The sequence below is a fragment of the Salmo trutta genome, chromosome 30 (assembly GCF_901001165.1).
Source record: "Salmo trutta chromosome 30, fSalTru1.1, whole genome shotgun sequence".
In the NCBI taxonomy this organism is placed as follows: Eukaryota; Metazoa; Chordata; class Actinopteri; order Salmoniformes; family Salmonidae; genus Salmo; species Salmo trutta.
In genome coordinates this window covers 20,905,088-20,922,121 of record NC_042986.1, presented here as the reverse complement: position 1 = coordinate 20,922,121, position 17,034 = coordinate 20,905,088, and the positions used below count along the sequence as shown (strand labels likewise).

Below are 17,034 nucleotides of genomic sequence, written 5' to 3'. Positions count from 1 at the left end.
TAAAGTGAAGAAGGAAAAACACCAAAAACTTATACAAAACACAAAACGAACTTCACAGTCTTGTCAGGCACACATATCTAAACAAGAACAATCTCCCACAAAATACTAACACAAACACATACCTATTTATAGGACCCTCAATCAGAGGCAACTAGAAAACACCTGCCTCCAATTGAGAGTCCAACCCCAATTACCTAAACATAGAAATACAAATGACTAGACTAAACATAGAAATCCATTACATAGAACAGTGCCCAAAACCCAGAATAATAAATGAAACACCCAACTACTAACACAACCAGCCCGAACCACATAAAACAAATACCCCCTGCCACGTCCTGACCAAACTACAATAACAAATAACCCCTTTTACTGGTCAGGACGTGACATTTGGGCAGTCTTGATACAATATTTTTAACAGAAATGCAATGGTTCGTTGAATCAGTCTAAAACTTTGCACATACACTGCTGCCATCTAGTGGCCAAAATGCACCTAACTTGGAATATTACATTTTGGCCTTTCTCTTGCATTTCAAAGATGATGGAGCAAAAACAAAACAATAAAACTCATGTTTTTGTCTTTGTATTATCTTTTACCAGATCTAATGTGTTATTCTCCTACATTAATTTCACATTTCCACAAACTTCAGTGTTTCCTTTCAAATGGTATCAAGAATATGCATATCCTGAGCTACAGGCAGTTAGATTTGGGTATGTCATTTTAGGTAGAAATTGAAAAAAATGGTTCGATCCTTAAGAGTATAACATGTATGTGTACATTTATTTTGCAACACTCGCAAACGCAATGTGGTCAGTATGTTAGATTGTTGACATGAATTGACCTAATTAGTCAAAACACCTGAAAACAAGACATAGTATCAAGAACAAGATTAAACTAGCTGAAACGAGTCACTACATTCCCACATTGCAGTTTCTTGTCATTGCTTGTAGCTATCTGGCCATCCAGAATCACAACTCACAGACAAGCGTGCGCATCGTTTGTGACATTGTCAGCTAACCCAAATATGCCCACAGAGTCATCCATCATAGTCCTCCCAGACTTGAAGTGCACATGAATCCAATAGCATTAGGCCTATGTCTACATAAATGGCTTAGCACCCCAGTTTTGAAGAAAACGTGCTTTTAATTCAAGTCATTTAAGTTAATATTTACAGAGTTAAATTATATATAAATACTGTAATTGAATTCATAGCTCACAATTTTGGGGATTTTCTGGCCCGGAAAATTAGGCTACTTATGTTTTACTGTAAAATCTTCGACGTACTCACCCATTGGCGGTATTATTCCTTACGTCATAATGATGGAATATTACCACCATCTGGCGGCAGTCGGGCTAGTAAAATATTTTATGAACAACGCTGACAATAACCCTTTTCATGGCTTCCCGCCTGACATCCTCATGAAGACAGTTGGCAATATTTGTAACATTTGGAGAGATCTCGAGTACATGATACGGACCAATATAGTCACGTATCATTAATCTTAGCTCTCTGATAGGTGGGAAAGCCTGACAGTCAAAGACACCAAACAAGGATGGTAGACAATGATCAAACCAAGTTAAGAGACAAGCCACACTTGTTTTGAACGCCTAAGAAACTGTCTTTGCAAGAATAACCATATGATATAGACTACTGGTTATAAACTACATGCATAAATCTGTCGTTGGCTATTTTGTTGCTATAGTATATGCTCAAAGCAAGCTTGTGCTGATTTGTAGGCTACAGAAAGTACAGTAGGGGAGAGTGGGGTAAGTTGAGCCAAAGGGGTAAGTTGAACTTGAGCCTCCCTTATTTCTAGGAAACCACACACAAAATGTATTATTTATCAGTGAAGGAAGAAACAACATGAAAAAAGTGGTAAGCAAGTTAGGTAAAAAAAATGATTTTCACCAAGTCAAATTAATTTGTGTTAGAGGTATCGTGATGCTTGTATCTAAACCAAAGTAGATCATTTAAGATTGCTCTATGCACCAGTTGGGGATCTCTAGAAGCTTCAATATGAGGTCCTTAACCTAGCATGAAAGTGCATCATTGTAGCTGTGTGGGCTAATATAGTCCAAATGTTTGCCATTGGGTAAGTTGAGCCAATGGCCATGGGGTAAATTGAGCCAGTGGTTGAGACAATGGCAAGTTAAGAAAATTCAAGTGTTTTCTTCCCAGGTGTAATGCAAGGCATTATTGCTGGGATATGAGGTAACAACAGGACCTGGCCTATGTTAAGTGTTTAAAAAAGTACAAAGTGTTTGGTAGTTGTCAAGCCTGTGTTAAAAGATGCTTAATAAAATGATTAAAAAACAAAAAAGCAATTGTGATTGTGAATATTGTGTTTGGGAAATAAAGATTAGACATGGTTTTAAAAAGTAGTGGTAATATTTTATTCTGCACAGAAATGTGTAGGTTGCTTAACTTACACTGTCCCGCGGCTCAACTTACCCCATTCCTGGGGTAAGTTGTGCCAAGAGGCCATTTTATATGGACAAGCTATGTTTTCAAAACTGTATAATGTTTACATTAATTATGATTATTTCTAGGGATACACAACATTCTAAAATATATGTACTGTAGATGTTTCAAATGGTTGAAACTGTTATTTAAAGGCTCAATGCAGCTGTTTTTATATCAATATCAAATCATTTCTGGGTAACAATTAAGTACCTTACTGTAATAGACTTACATTCAAATGGGGAAAAATTGCTTTTTAGCGAAAACTATTTCTCAAGCAAGAATTTTGCGAAGACTGTCTGGGAGTGGTCTGAGTGGGGAGGGGAAAACTGAAAACTAGGTTTGGAAATCTTTTTGTTATTGATCTATTAACCAATTTCCGCATGTTGAAACTCTCGCCCCTGCAAACCTGCTGATTAGAAGGTCATGAAGATTGTATTTTCAACCAGAAACTATCAGGAATTAACACTGATCAAATTCCTTTTTACAGTGTTAATTGCATCAGCTGTTGTACAATAGGATATAAAACACAGGGGAAAAAATAGTTTTATTGATGATTACACACGAGCTACACTGATAAGTTTGAATTGATTTAAGTTTTAAAAGAACATTTGAACACACCCCAAATGCCTCTGAAGTTGTGAACTCAATGATATCACAACATATAAATCAAATCAAATTGTATTTGTCACATGCTTCATAAAACAACAGGTGTGGGCTAACAGTGGAATACTTACTTACGGGCCCTTCCCAACAATGCAGAGAACGGAAATAGAAAAATAATAGAAAAGTAAAACAAGTAATGAGCTCTAGTCAATGAACAGCATTCTCACATACAGTAGGTGTTCCTTTTGTCCAAGTGTGAAAGGGCAGTGTGGAGTGCATAGAAATTGCGTCATCTGTGGATCTGTTGGGGCAGTAAGCGAATTGGAGTGGGTCCATGGTGTCTGGAATGATGGTATTGTGAGCCATAACCAACCAGCCTTTCAAAGCATTTCATGGCTACAGATGTGAGCTCATAGAAGGCATTTAGCTCATCTGGTAGGCTTGTGTCACTGGGGCAGCTCATGGCTGTGTATCCCTTTGTAATCTGTGATAGTTTGCATGCCTTGCCACATCCATTGAGCGTCAGAGCCGGTGCAGTATGCTTTGCCTGTTTGATATAGGTGACTTAGTTATGGTACTGGGACAATCACCGGACTTCGGATACTCTTATACAGAGTGAATTACAGTAGTGAGTTTTTGTTGTACTTCCAAACACATTATTTACACTATTTTCTCTAGTGAAGGTTTATTTTATTAAAATATCACTTTTACATTTAAGGTGTATTTTTGCCACACATTTTTGGTTGTAGAGTAATTACATTGGTTGTTTCTACAACAATTAAACGTTCTTTATTTAAAGACACCTTTTATTAATGAATTTCACATACATTTTTGTCTCACAGTTTTTGTCTCACAATGACTGCCCACGACTGACCTTTGAACGGCACAATGACTGAGCAAAGCGTAGTTATTTAATCACAGAGAAATAGACAGAGGTAGTAATTTAAACTTTTGAAATTATTTAAGTATTTTGTCAATTGACAAACTGGCATGGTCTTATCTTTTATCGAAATATAACTGTGGCAATTAAATGACCTATTTCTGTAATTAGCCTATTATTTCAATTCAAAGTGTATTGGTCATGTGCACACGATAGGGTGTAAACCGGCAATAGGTTTGATATCGAAACTAGCTATAGCTTTAGGGAATCATTCGTCTAATATTCTAGCGATTTAACGAAAATGTTATCTTTAATTACATCGTTCCTTCCGAGTTTACCTGTATGGCTGACGCTTGATGCAAACCCCCTGGACAGTCTACTCCAAGGTGAGATGTTTGTATCGTTCTAGGCTACCCCGGGTAAAGGGCCTTCTCCTTTCTTGGTTTGTTCCCGAATGCATTTTTGCAGGTTGCTACTCATGCTGTACGTTTATTTTAAGAACCATATTATATAATACAATTTTGTTGATGATAAATGTTTTGTGTGACACAGGGCTTGTCGGCGCATGTGGGATCTCTGTTCTCTGTAACCTGTTGAGAGTACACGTATTCTTAGAGGCTGAAAGGTGAGAAACGTGTACAACTATGGACAACTCCCAAAATATGACATTGGAAGATATTATTTCACTTGGATCTCAGGCTACACTTCTTGTTATTATCATACCTTTTTAATTACATTGTAGTTAGACAACTTCAGTATATAGGTTAGGCTACATTGTTAGTTGTAATAGCATTTGATAAATAAACAAACTGATTGTTGCTATACCTTTTGCCCTATAATTAGAATCTGGATGCAATTACCATGTTATAGACAGGGACATTTAAAAACACGTGAGAAACGGGACCAAACCATATAGATGTGGATGTAGATAACTAACCTCATACCTGTAGTTTAATAATTTGTGCTATTGAATATTGTGCTTGATTTCGCCACTATGAACAAAGACTGTAATGTGATTTACATTGTCAATAGTAATCAATGTATCCTTAGAAATCATTGTTTTGTATTTCACTGCTTTGAAATGAATACTTTCTCTACTCAGTTCAAGCAACAAAAGCAGCAGTAAAGAGACATCTATGCAGAAGAAACCAAGGCATCAAGCCAGTGCTAAAATTGGGCTGAGTGGAACTCTCCAGTTCTTGTTCCTGTCAGTGATGCTGGCTGTAGTGGGCTCTCGGGTTGCCTCCCTGGTGGTTCTAGAGTTCTCCCTCAGAGCAGTGTCAGCTTGGGTCACAGCTGGACCAGTGAGGCACTTGCAAGATAATAACATAAATGTCACTTATAATTATATGAAAATCTCTCTCACATCTCCCATTCATCAGCCTTGATTCATCTCTAATTTAATTTCCCTCCTGCTCTCTGAATCTGCAGGACTCCAGTTGGTTCCTACAGCAGCTGCTGGTGCAGTGCCAGTTCTCCCTGGGTTGTGCCCTCAGCTGCAGTCTCCATTTCCTCCACGAGGGGGCGCCGCAGCGCTGGCTCTGCCTCCTCCTAGCTGCAGGACTGAGCTGGTTCCTGGCCAGCCAGACTGGGCGCCTACGGCTCCATGTCATTGCACTGTACAAACTACACAGTTCCCAGCGCTACTGTGGAGTGTGCATTGCACTGCTCACATCAGGTTGCTCTTTGTTACCACACCTGATCAGGGCCCTTATGCTCAGCTTTGCAGTGGCTGCCATTTCCGCCATATCTATAATAAACAAACACTTCCTCTCAGCTACAGAAGCCCTCAGGTTCTGGACTCCACTGACAATCTGCTACACACTGCTGGTGGTGTATATGCAGGGTGAGAGACTGAACATACTGTATCCTGTATGGGGAAACGTTTAAGCAGCAGATTGTCAGATACTATTTGGGTATTTTGTAAATACCACAAAACAAGTAAATGACAAGCATAGTGTTGTTATTCTCATTGGGAAAGCATTCAACTGATGATAATTATTTTCTACTCAGAGGAGCAACATCGCCAGCCAAGTGGCCAAGCTGTTATAAACACAGTGGTGGTGCGTCTGGGGGGGCTCACGGTCCTGATGCTGACTGTCGGCCGCTGGGCAGATGTGCTCCATATCCTTCTGTGCTTCCTGGGTGAGGCTGGCTGTCTGATACCCTCCAGAGACCTGTTGGATGCTACAACACAGGTGAGAATGATTCTCCTTCAATTTACCGTGCTGTTGCAGGTTGCCCTGCGTTCATCAATCTATGTAAATATTTCTGTCATTTCAATTTATCTAACATAATATAAATGTGTGTTTGTATGCAGGATATGGAGGAAGTTCCCAGACATTCCCAGGGAAGTGAGAACCGGAGGAGACACCTGACACCTGGCAAAGACCACCAGAGTTAAGTCATGGGAAGAAACTATTCGTGCTGGGAATCTTTCTTAAGCAATAGTGTATTATATTCTATGATTATAATCATATCAATTATTGACAAGTGTTGACTTTTATACCGAGGAATGATATAATGAAAATAATAATAAAATTGTATGACACATCTACTAACCTTTTGAATAAGGTACCTTGCAATAATATTATTTTCACATAGAAATGCAGAGCTCTTGGGAGATAGGAATGATGCTCTTGCCACTGTTTTCAAATGTCACTGCATTAAATTGAGCCAGAAGCTGTTTAGAATGCACAGAATGGACCTTATCAGCCCTGAAGTAATCTAACAAATGCTGCTTTAGTGTAAAGCATTGGTTAAGGCTACATCATCTCATGTAACAGTAGCAGCTGCTGTAACAGTATCACTTGACACCAGAGATGTGATCATAATCTCTTGAACACAGGATGTTTATGGTATACAATTTCCTCTACTTTCTTTGGGTAGATTGTATTTCATCACAGGCAGGCTCTCCAGCGCAAGCTGTCATATTATGTTACAGTGGCAAGAAAAAGTGTGTGAACCCTTTGGAAATACCTGGACTTCTGCATAAATTGGTCATAAAATGTTATCTGATCTTCATCTAGGTCATAACAATAGACAAACACAGTCTGCTTAAACTAAACACACAAACAATTATACGTTTTCATGTCTTTATTGAACACCGTGTAAACATTCACAGTGCAGGGTTGAAAAAGTATGTGAACCCTTGGATTTAATAACTGGTTGACCCTCCTTTGGCAGCAATAACCTTAACCAAATGTTTTCTGTAGTTGTGCAGGTCTGATCCGCAACGGTCAGGAAGAATTTTGGACCATTCCTCTTTACAACACTGTTTCAGTTCAGCAATATTCTTGGGATGTTAGGTGTGAACTGCTCTCTTGAGGTCATGCCACAGCATCTCAATCGGGTTGAGGTCAGGACTCTGACTGGGCCACTCCAGAAGGCGTATTTTCTTCTGTTGAAGCCATTCTGTTGTTGATTTACTTCTGTGTTGTAGGTCATTGTCCTGTTGCATCACCCACCTTCTGTTGAGCTTCAAATGGCGGCCAGATAGCTTTACATTCTCCTGCAAAATGTCTAGATAAACTTGGGAATTCCTTTTTCCGGCGATGATAGCAAGCTGTCCAGGCCGAGGCAGCAAAGCAGCCCCAAACCATGATGCTCCCTCCACCATACTTTACAGTTGGGATGAGGTTTTGATGTTGGTGTGCTGTGCCTTTTTTCTCCACACATAGTGTTGTGTTCCTTTCAAACAACTCAACTGTAGTTTCATCTGTCCACAGAATATTCTGTCAGTAGCGCTGTGGAACATCCAGGTGCACTTTTGTAAACTTCAGACGTACAGCAGTGACTTCTTCCGTGGTGTCCTCCCATGAACACCAACCTTGTTTAGTGTTTTACGTATCGTAGACTCGTCAACAGAGATGTTAGCATGTTCCATAGATTTCTGTAAGTCTTTAGCTGACACACTAGGATTCTTCTTAAACTCACTGAGCATTCTGCGCTGTGCTCTTGCAGTCATCTTTGCAGGACGGCCACTCTTAGGGAGTGTAGCAACAGTGCTGAACTTTCTCTATTTATAGACAATTTGTCTTACCGTGGACTGATGAACATCAAGGCTTTTAGATATACTTTTGCAACCCTTTCCAGCTTCATGCATGTCAACAATTCTTAATCTTTGGTCTTCTGAGATCGCTTTTGTTCGAGGCATGCTTCATATCAGGCAATGCTTCTTGTGAATAGCAAACTCAAATTTTGTGAGTGTTTTTATAGGGCAAGGCAGCTCTAACCAACATCTCCAATCTTGTCTCATTGATTGGACCACGTTAGCTGACTCCAATTAGCTTTTGGAGAAGTCATTAGCCTAGGGGTTCACATACTTCTTTTCAACCTACAGTCGTTGCCAAAAGTTTTGAGAATGACACAAATATAAATTTTCACAAAGTCTACTGCCTCAGCGTCTTTAGATATTTTTGTCAGATGTTACTATTTAATACTGAAGTATAATTACAAGCATTTCGTAAGTGTCAAAGGCTTTTTTTTAATTTTTACAATTACATGAAGTTGATGCAAAGAGTCAATATTTGCAGTGTTGACCCTTCTTTTTCAAGACCTCTGCAATCTGCCCTGGCATGCTGTCAATTAACTTCTGTGCCACATCCTGACTGATGGCAGCCCATTCTTGCATAATCAATGCTTGGAGTTAGTCAGAATTTGTGGGGTTTTGTTTGTCCACCCGCATCTTGAGGATTGACCACAAGTTCTTAATGGAATTAAGGTCTGGGGAGTTTCCTGGCCATGGACCCAAAATATCGATGTTTTGTTCCCCGAGCCACTTAGTTATCACTTTTGCCTTATGGCAAGGTGCTCCATCATGCTGGAAAAGGCATTCTCCGTCACCAAACTGTTCCTGGATGGTTGGGAGAAGTTGCTCTCGGAGGATGTGTTGGTACCATTCTTTATTCATGGCTGTGTTTGTTCTTAAGCAAAATTGTGAGTGAGCCCACTCCCTTGGCTGAGAAGCAACCCCACACATGAATGGTCTCAGGATGCTTTACTGTTGGCATGACACAGGACTGATGGTAGCGCTCACCTTGTCTTCTCCGGACAAGTTTTTTTCCAGATGCCCCAAACAATAGGAAAGGGGATTCATCATAGAAAATGACTTTACCCCAGTCCTCAGCAGTCCAATCCCTGTACCTTTTGCAGAATATCAGTCTGTCCCTGATGTTTTTCCTGGAGAGAAGTGGCTTCTTTGCTGCCCTTCTTGACACCAGGCCATCCTCCAAAAGTCTTCGCCTCACTGTGCGTGCAGATGCACTCACACCTGCCTGCTGCCATTCCTGAGCAAGCTCTGTACTGGTGGTGCCCCGATCCCGCAGCTAAATCAACTTTAGGAGATGGTCCTGGCGCTTGCTGGACTTTCTTGGGCGCCCTGAAGCCTTCTTCACAACAATTGAACCGCTCTCCTTGAAGTTCTTGATGATCCGATAAATGGTTGATTCAGGTGCAATCTTACTAGCAGCAATATCCTTGCCCGTGAAGCCCTTTTTGTGCAAAGCAATGATGACGGCACGTGTTTCCTTGCAGGTAACCATGGTTGACAGAGGAAGAACAATGATTCCAAGCACCACCCTCCTTTTGAAGCTTCCAGTCTGTTATTCAAACTCAATCAGCATGACAGAGTGATCTCTAGCCTTGTCCTCATCAATACTCACACCTGTGTTAATGAGAGATTCACTGACATGATGTCAGCTGGTCCTTTTGTGGCAGGGCTGAAATGCAGTGTAAATGTTTTGGGGGGATTCAGTTCATTTGCATGGCAAAGAGGGACTTTGCAATAAAAACTGAGGCAGCAGACTTTGTGAAAATTAATTTTTGTGTCATTCTCAAAACTTTTTGCCATGACTGTACACTGTGAATGTTTAAATGATGTATTCAACATATACAAAAATACAATACATTGTGTGTTTATTAGTTTAAGCACACTGTCTATTGTTGTGACTTTGATGAAAATCATATCAAATTTGATGACAAATTTATTCAGAAATCCAGGTAATTCCAAAGGGTTCACATACTTTTTCTTGCCACTGTATATTAATGTGAACCATGCCAACTCATCTTAAAAATAAACTTGTACAAAATGGCTGAAGCATAATGTTGGCACTTGTAAGTCACACAAAATGGCGTTATACAAAGTGACTATACAGGCTATTTTCAGAAAAGAGGAACAAACCAATCCCATAACTCACTGCATAGAAAGTGTCAAATCTAATAGTTTGAATTCTGATTGTTTTGAGTGTCTTCAGACACGCAAGTATATTATGTGTATGAATAAATTGACAATAATTACATCGAATATACCTAAACACTAAAATGTAAATTATGCCTCCCACGAAAAGCCTATTCGGCGCTGTTTTCCTTGCTGTATGCAGTTCTCGTTTAAATCCGAAATTTATGGCACCCACAAACCAATTTTTTATCAGTCCTTTATCTTTTGATAGCAGTTTTGAGACACTGTTTATATGAGCCGATTTTATTTGACAGTTGGTGACTTATTTGCCTGCATCCAACATGGGGCTTTGTTTATTCCGTTAATTTATTCCATGATCTGTTGAAGAAATGTGGATAATAAAACGGTGCCGCATTTTCAAAATAATCCAGGGTCGACCAAGACCGAAGTTGTAAAGGACATTGGCATGGTATAGGTTCGGTAGTTCCACCACAATGTTTTTAGGCAATACGAACATTTTACAATCCACGATGTTATTGGTAGACTTTATTAAGCTGTTCCTTTTTACATCAGAACGATGAATTCGTTGAGTTTACTGGAAGGACACGATTATTTCCAACAGCGCTCAAGTATGGATTTCTTTAAAAAAAAAAAAAAAACAGTGGGAATTATCATTTTCCTGTACCTCCTCTGACGGCTGGACTCTACTGTAGCCTATTTCTAGAAATGTCTCTCTTGACCCCTTGGTAGCATTCCATACGCATGCGTCCTTGTTCCAAAGTGCAGATCCCTTTTTTACCGCATTGCAGCGCATGCCTACTAATAGAAGGCAAATTCGTTTTCAAAATTCGTTATCAATCTTTATTCAAACTGTCCATTAGATTTCATGAAACCTTCACTATAAACTGTATCATTCCTTCAAGTAATTTTATATTTAACTAGCCTACTGCACTTGCAATACAATGGACGTTGACCAATAGGCTATCATATCTTATCACATTGAATACTTGGTTTTTTGGACTTTGGGACTTGTGCCTGATTTCTGCTGGCAATTATTAAACAGCTCAGAAAAGAGCAAAAGTGTTGAATTACTGACATTGTGGTATAGCCACTAAATTGAAATGGCATTGCAACTCATTTACTTATTCAAAAGGATATATTCTGCTAGGTATGTTATAGATTCAAGGATGTAATGGTAAAAAACGGGGAAACAACAACTTAAAAATAGGTGGGGACACCCTATTCACTAAATACAAAGGTGCTGGATGAAGTTCACCCTCCACTATATAATTGGCTGTCATAAGTTATGATCTTTGAGGGGCAGTTGAGCAGTCAGTACAATGATCACTGTTATAGAGGTATCGGTTAACCATTCTCTCTCGTGACAATTGTGTGATATTATTCTCTTGTTTTCACTCGGTGTTCCTCATGTGGATTTCAAACTATGTTCTGCTCATTCAGAAGAACAGAAGTTAGTTATATGTTTAGTTCTTGCAGATATGAAAAAAGCATAGTCTGTTTGTGCTTGCTCCAATACTGCATTTTTCAGGTATAACCTGTCTTATTCACGGTTCAAATCGGGGTTTGTAGGTGATGGTACTGTCCCCCAAATTGGTGGCCCTTCCATTATGGTTTTGACTAGAAATCTGTTTAATTCCTAATGTTAAAGGTCCAATTCAGCTGTTTTTATCTCAATATCAAATAATTTATTTGTAACAATTAAGCATTTAAATGTGATTGTTTTCAGTTAAAATTGTAAAAAAATAAAGCTTCTTAGCAAAGAGCAATTTCTCAAGCAAGAATTTTGCTAGGATTGTCTGGGAATGGTCTGAATGGGAAGGGGACAACTGAAAACTAGCTGTTATTGGTAGAAAGGTTTAACTCTCTTTGTGGATTTTTAACAAATTTACCACCATGCGCATGCACGTGTTTCTCAGAGGGTATTTTTGTGTCTCAGTTGCTATGTGTGCAACCTGAACTTGTGACGTGTTCCAGGGCATCAGTGTTAAGCACATAAAGTTGAAGTCGGAAGTTTACATACACCTTAGCCAAATACATTTAAACTCAGTTTTTCACAATTCCTGACATTTAATCCGAGTAAGAATTCCCTGTTTTAGGTGATTTAGGATCACCACTTTATTTTAAGAATGTGAAATGTCAGAATAACAGTAGAGAGAATTATTTATTTCAGCTATTATTTCTTTCATCACATTCCCAGTGGGTCAGAAGTTTACATACACTCAATTAGTATTTGGTAGCATTGCCATTAAATTGTTTAACTTGGGTCAAACGTTTTGGGTAGCCTCCCACAAGCTTCCCACAATAGGTTGGGTGAATTTTGGCCCATTCCTCCTGACAGAGCTGGTGAAACTGAATCAGGTTTGTAGGCCTCCTTGCTTGCACACACCTTTTCAGTTCTGGCCACACATTTTCTATAGGATTGAGGTCAGGGCTTTGTGCTGGCCACTCCAATACCTTGACTTTGTTGTACTTAATAAGCCATTTTGCCACAACTTTGGAAGTATGCTTGGGGTCATTGTCCATTTGGAAGACCCATTTGCGACCCAGCTTTAACTTCCTGACTGATGTCTTGAGATGTTGCTTCAATATATCCACAAAATTTTCCCTCCTCACGATGCCATCTATTTTGTGAAGTACATCAGTCCCTCCTGCAGCAAAGCACCCTCAGAACATGATGCTGCCACCCCCGTGCTTCACGGTTGGGATGGTGTTCTTCAGCTTGCAAGCATCCCCCTTTTTCCTCCACACATAACAATGGCCATTATGGCCAAACAGTTCTATTTTTGTTTCATCAGACCAGAGGACATTTCTCCAAAAAGTAAGATCTTCGGTTTTGGAGCAGTGGCTTCTTATGACTCGTTTTACTGTGGATATAGATACTTTTGTACCTGTTTCCTCCAGCATCTTCACAAGGTCCATTACTGTTGTTCTGGGATTGATTCGCACTTTTCGCACCAAAGTACGTTCATCTCTAGGAGACAGAACGTGTCTCCTTCCTGAGCGGTATGACAGCTCATTTTCTGGAATTTTCCAAGCTGTTTAAAGTCACAGTCAACTTAGTGTACGTAAACCTCTGACCCACTGGAATTGTGATACAGTGAATTATAAGTGAAATAATCTGTCTGTAAACCATTGTTGGAAAAATTACTTGTATCGTGCACGAAGTAGATGACCTAACCGACTTGCCAAAACTATAGTTTGTTAACAAGAAATTTGTGGAGTGGTTGAAAAACAAGTTTTAATGACCCCAACCTAAGTGTATGTAAACTTCCGACTTCAACTGTACCAGTCGGCACACTAGCTCTGATCCAGGGCATTATGTTAGTGTGTTTAGTAGCATAGTGGTTGAAGTTGGGAGAGTTAGCTAGCTAGCTTTTTTCAGGATGAATATATTGTTTTTATAATTTTTGGATACAATGTTATTATTAATGCAAAGAAATCACTACACACATGCAACCACTATTGCTTGTGCTTTAGCTGTCACCTTGATAAATTGGCTACACTGGCTAGCTAGTACTATTAGCAAAGATAGACAACTAACCTCTTGTCTGCGCTACTTTTCATTTTAAATGTAATTGCACACCGATGCTGTTGGTGGTAATGCACCATCCTCTCTGGCACCATTCGACATCCTGTCTCATCCTGTCTCACAGCGAAGGTACAGTGCCTTCAGAAAGTATTCATACCCCTTGACTTATTCCAAATGTTGTGTTACAGCCTGATTTTCAAAATTTATTAAATACAACTATTCTCACCCATCTATACACAATACCCCATAATGACATAGTGAAAACATGTTTTTAGAAATCTTTGCACATTTATTGAAAATGCAATACAGAAATATCTCATTTAAATAAGTATTCACATCCCTGAGAATACTTTGTAAAAGCACCTTTGGTGGCAATTACAGCATTGGGTTGTCTTGGGTATATCTATCAGCTTTGGGGATTTTCTTGCATTCTTTCTTGCAGATTTTCCCAAGTTCTGTAAAATTAGAAGGTGAGCAGCAGTGAACAGCAATCTTCAAGTTTTTCCACAGATTTTCAATGGGATTCAAGTCTGGACTTTGGGCACTCAAGGTCTTTTACTTTTACATTCTTGTTCTGAAGCCATTCCAGCTTTGCGTTGGCTGTATGCTTGGAGTCATTGTCCTGTTGGAATGTAAATCTTCACCCCAGTCTAAGGTCATTTGCACTCTGAAGTAGGTTCTCATTAAGGATTTGCCTGTATTTGGCTCCATTCATTATTCCCTCTATTATTACCAGTCTCTCAGTCCCTGCCGCTGAAAAGCATCCCCATAGCATGCCACTACCATGCTTCACAGTAGGGATGGTATTAGATGGGTGATGAGCTGTGCCTGGTTTTCTCCAGACACAGCGCTTTGCATTCAGGCCAGAGTTCAATTTTTGTCTCATCAGAACACATCATCTTTTGCCTTATGCTCTGAGTCTTTCACATGCCTTTTTGCAAACTCCAGGCATGCTGTCATGTGCCCTTTTCTCAGGAGTGGCTTCCGTCTGGCCACTCTCCCATAAAGTCCAGATTGGTGAAATGCTGTAGAGACTGTTAAGGAACTCTGTAGTTCTGTCAGAGTGGTCATTTGGTTCTTGGTCACCTCCCTGACCAAGGTCCTTCTTGCCCGGTTGCTCAGTTTGGTTGAAAGACCAGCTCTAGGCTGGTCATTTATTTATTATTTTCAAGAATTAAAGAATTTCTAATTCTTGAAAATAATACATTTCTATAAGCTTATAAATATCGTATGAGCTTAGTACAAATGTCTAATAAATGTTTTATTCTCCATTGTTTGTTTTTGTCATTTGGGTCTTTGAATAGCAACTGAAGCCTACAGTTCATTTTTTTTCTTATACCACTTCTTATGTATACTTTGTGACACTATTCAATGTCACAAAGTAAAACATTCTTCAGTGGCCTGTTGTAGGACTGCTTGCCAGGTGCTATCTGTCTCTGTGAAATATTCTATTCACACCCTCCTTCTACCCAAACCCCAAACTCACACATCGATACCCACGCATGCGCAAGACGAAAGGCGATCTCGTCTGAAAGCGAAAAAAAATAGTTCTCACACAGTGCCACGCGTGCGCTGTGTGCACCTCATTACGAGCAAGGTTGCTGCATCTTTTTAGGTAGCTACAAGCGTTTTTTCGACAGCCAAAGGGTCGCATGGTGTCAGGGACGCGCCTAGTCACGGGAACAGTAATACAGCGCGTGCTCGTAAGCCCAGATCGCGCTTAGACAGCAAAGGGAATCAAACAGCGTGCAAGAATTGAACCCCAATGGTTACATTGGGACAGAACATGCAGTCGATGATATACGCACAATACTTCGCTGCGCTCAATTTCGCAACGTATTTTACTTTGTATCGGAGAAGATAAGGACATCAAACTCATCTGTATGATCGGGGGACAGGAGCGCACAGTATGGTCCGGGAAACCAGACATTTATGGGTGGGAAATTTACCCGAAAATGTACGAGAGGAGAAAATCATTGAGCATTTCAAACGGTGAGTAACGCTAAACAGTTATGCCAAATATTTCACTGAGTAACGTTATCCCACAACTGTCAGCATCTGTCTGCCTGATTCCCCTTAAATCAGAGGGAGATCAATTCTGGATCGAATTGCCCAGGCAAGTGACAGCCTGGCTAACCCACTGCCAACAAACCAGAAACCCAATGCAAACAACTCGGGTGAAGAGGAAGATAGATATAACTAACTAAACAACATGAGCTTACCAATTGCTATCTTATGGCCCATTTACCTGGATTTCGAGGTCTTGCATGCCACTTCTCCCACGCGGTGGACTTAGAAATAGCTTAGGTAGCTAGCTAATTACTTTAGAAAACAGCTAGCTAGCGCCACTGAACAATCGTGCCACTGTAGCAGCCTGCTGGTTGTGGTGTGTTAAGACCGAGCGACTTGGCTTGTGTTTCAAAGTTATGCCATGGTATAGCCTAATTAAAACTTGCCAGTTGTGGAGTGTCTCCAGCAATGGAATTATAACGAACCATGCAGTGGTTAGAAGTCTGTCAGCAATCAATCATAGTTCTAAAATCAAAACATACTGCCCACGTGCAATGTACTCACACCTTCGAAGCATGTTAATCACTACTTCGCATCAATGTTTTTCCTTGTTGCAACTGCTCGCTGTTCAGCCAAGTGATGGTCCATTGTGAGATCAACTGCCATTGCTGGGCCCCACCGCAACATTTGTTGCAAATTTCAAGTAGTTTCAAAGTGTGAAGTTCCGCTGAGACTCTGCAACGTAAAAAATATTGAGGTGGCTTGTGCGAGGTGATGCAGAGCTGACTTGCCAGCAGCATCATACTGTGTGTGACTACTGGCGTCAATTAGCCAAATAATGTAATTAAATGTCAGTGGTTAGCAATTGACAATCAACATGTTTTTCCAAAATAAACTGACATTTTAATAGAATACATGTATGGTTGCTATGAATTGTTATTCAAATGAGTAATATTGCCTAACATTTCGTAGGCCTATAGGTAACAGCCTACAATTTCAAGATTGTCCCCTTCTTTACATTGGTTGCATTCATAAATGGTGTAAACAAACGACAATAATGATGACCATAAGCCCTAATTAAACTGTCAAGGTAGGAACAGGAATAAGAAACACGGTGATTATATGGCACTGATCATATTCCCTATTGGTAGCCTACATGATTGTCGATATAGCTAACCCTATATAAACTATAGGCTATTGGAACATTCTTTTTCACTTCTGAAATGTAAAGCGATTTTATTGCCGTTATTCAATTGTTATTACTTCACATTTTTATCATTATGTCAAATCAGATTGTCTGATGGTAAACTATATAGCTTTTGTGCATTTAACACAAACATTTCCCAAC

The 17,034-nt window shown here is 39.8% G+C and overlaps 2 protein-coding genes and 1 long non-coding RNA gene across 5 annotated transcripts in view; 2 read left to right on the top strand and 1 right to left on the bottom strand.

Moving 5' to 3' along the window:
* The first annotated feature begins 3,570 nt into the window (after window positions 1–3,570).
* On the top strand, window positions 3,571–6,518 carry tmem82 (transmembrane protein 82). The gene is made up of 6 exons (XM_029723268.1): window positions 3,571–4,334; window positions 4,501–4,573; window positions 5,051–5,252; window positions 5,380–5,794; window positions 5,962–6,146; window positions 6,269–6,518. Exons 1-6 carry the CDS (start codon window positions 4,250–4,252, stop codon window positions 6,350–6,352), a joined length of 1,044 nt encoding a protein of 347 aa, XP_029579128.1. The 5' UTR covers window positions 3,571–4,249; the 3' UTR covers window positions 6,353–6,518.
* Window positions 5,895–16,568, bottom strand: LOC115168213 (uncharacterized). The gene is made up of 2 exons (XR_003870635.1): window positions 15,925–16,568; window positions 5,895–6,135 (listed from the first exon to the last, which is right to left on the bottom strand). It is a non-coding gene; the product is annotated as an uncharacterized LOC115168213 (long non-coding RNA).
* The window catches only part of spen (spen family transcriptional repressor), a 51,337-nt gene continuing 49,142 nt past the window's right edge, over window positions 14,840–17,034 (top strand). For all 3 annotated transcript variants that reach the window (XM_029723265.1, XM_029723266.1, XM_029723264.1), the window contains exon 1: window positions 14,840–15,668. In XM_029723265.1, the coding sequence (XP_029579125.1) occupies window positions 15,586–15,668 (83 nt within the window). In that variant the 5' untranslated portion in view covers window positions 14,840–15,585. The remainder of the gene's footprint in view (window positions 15,669–17,034) is intronic.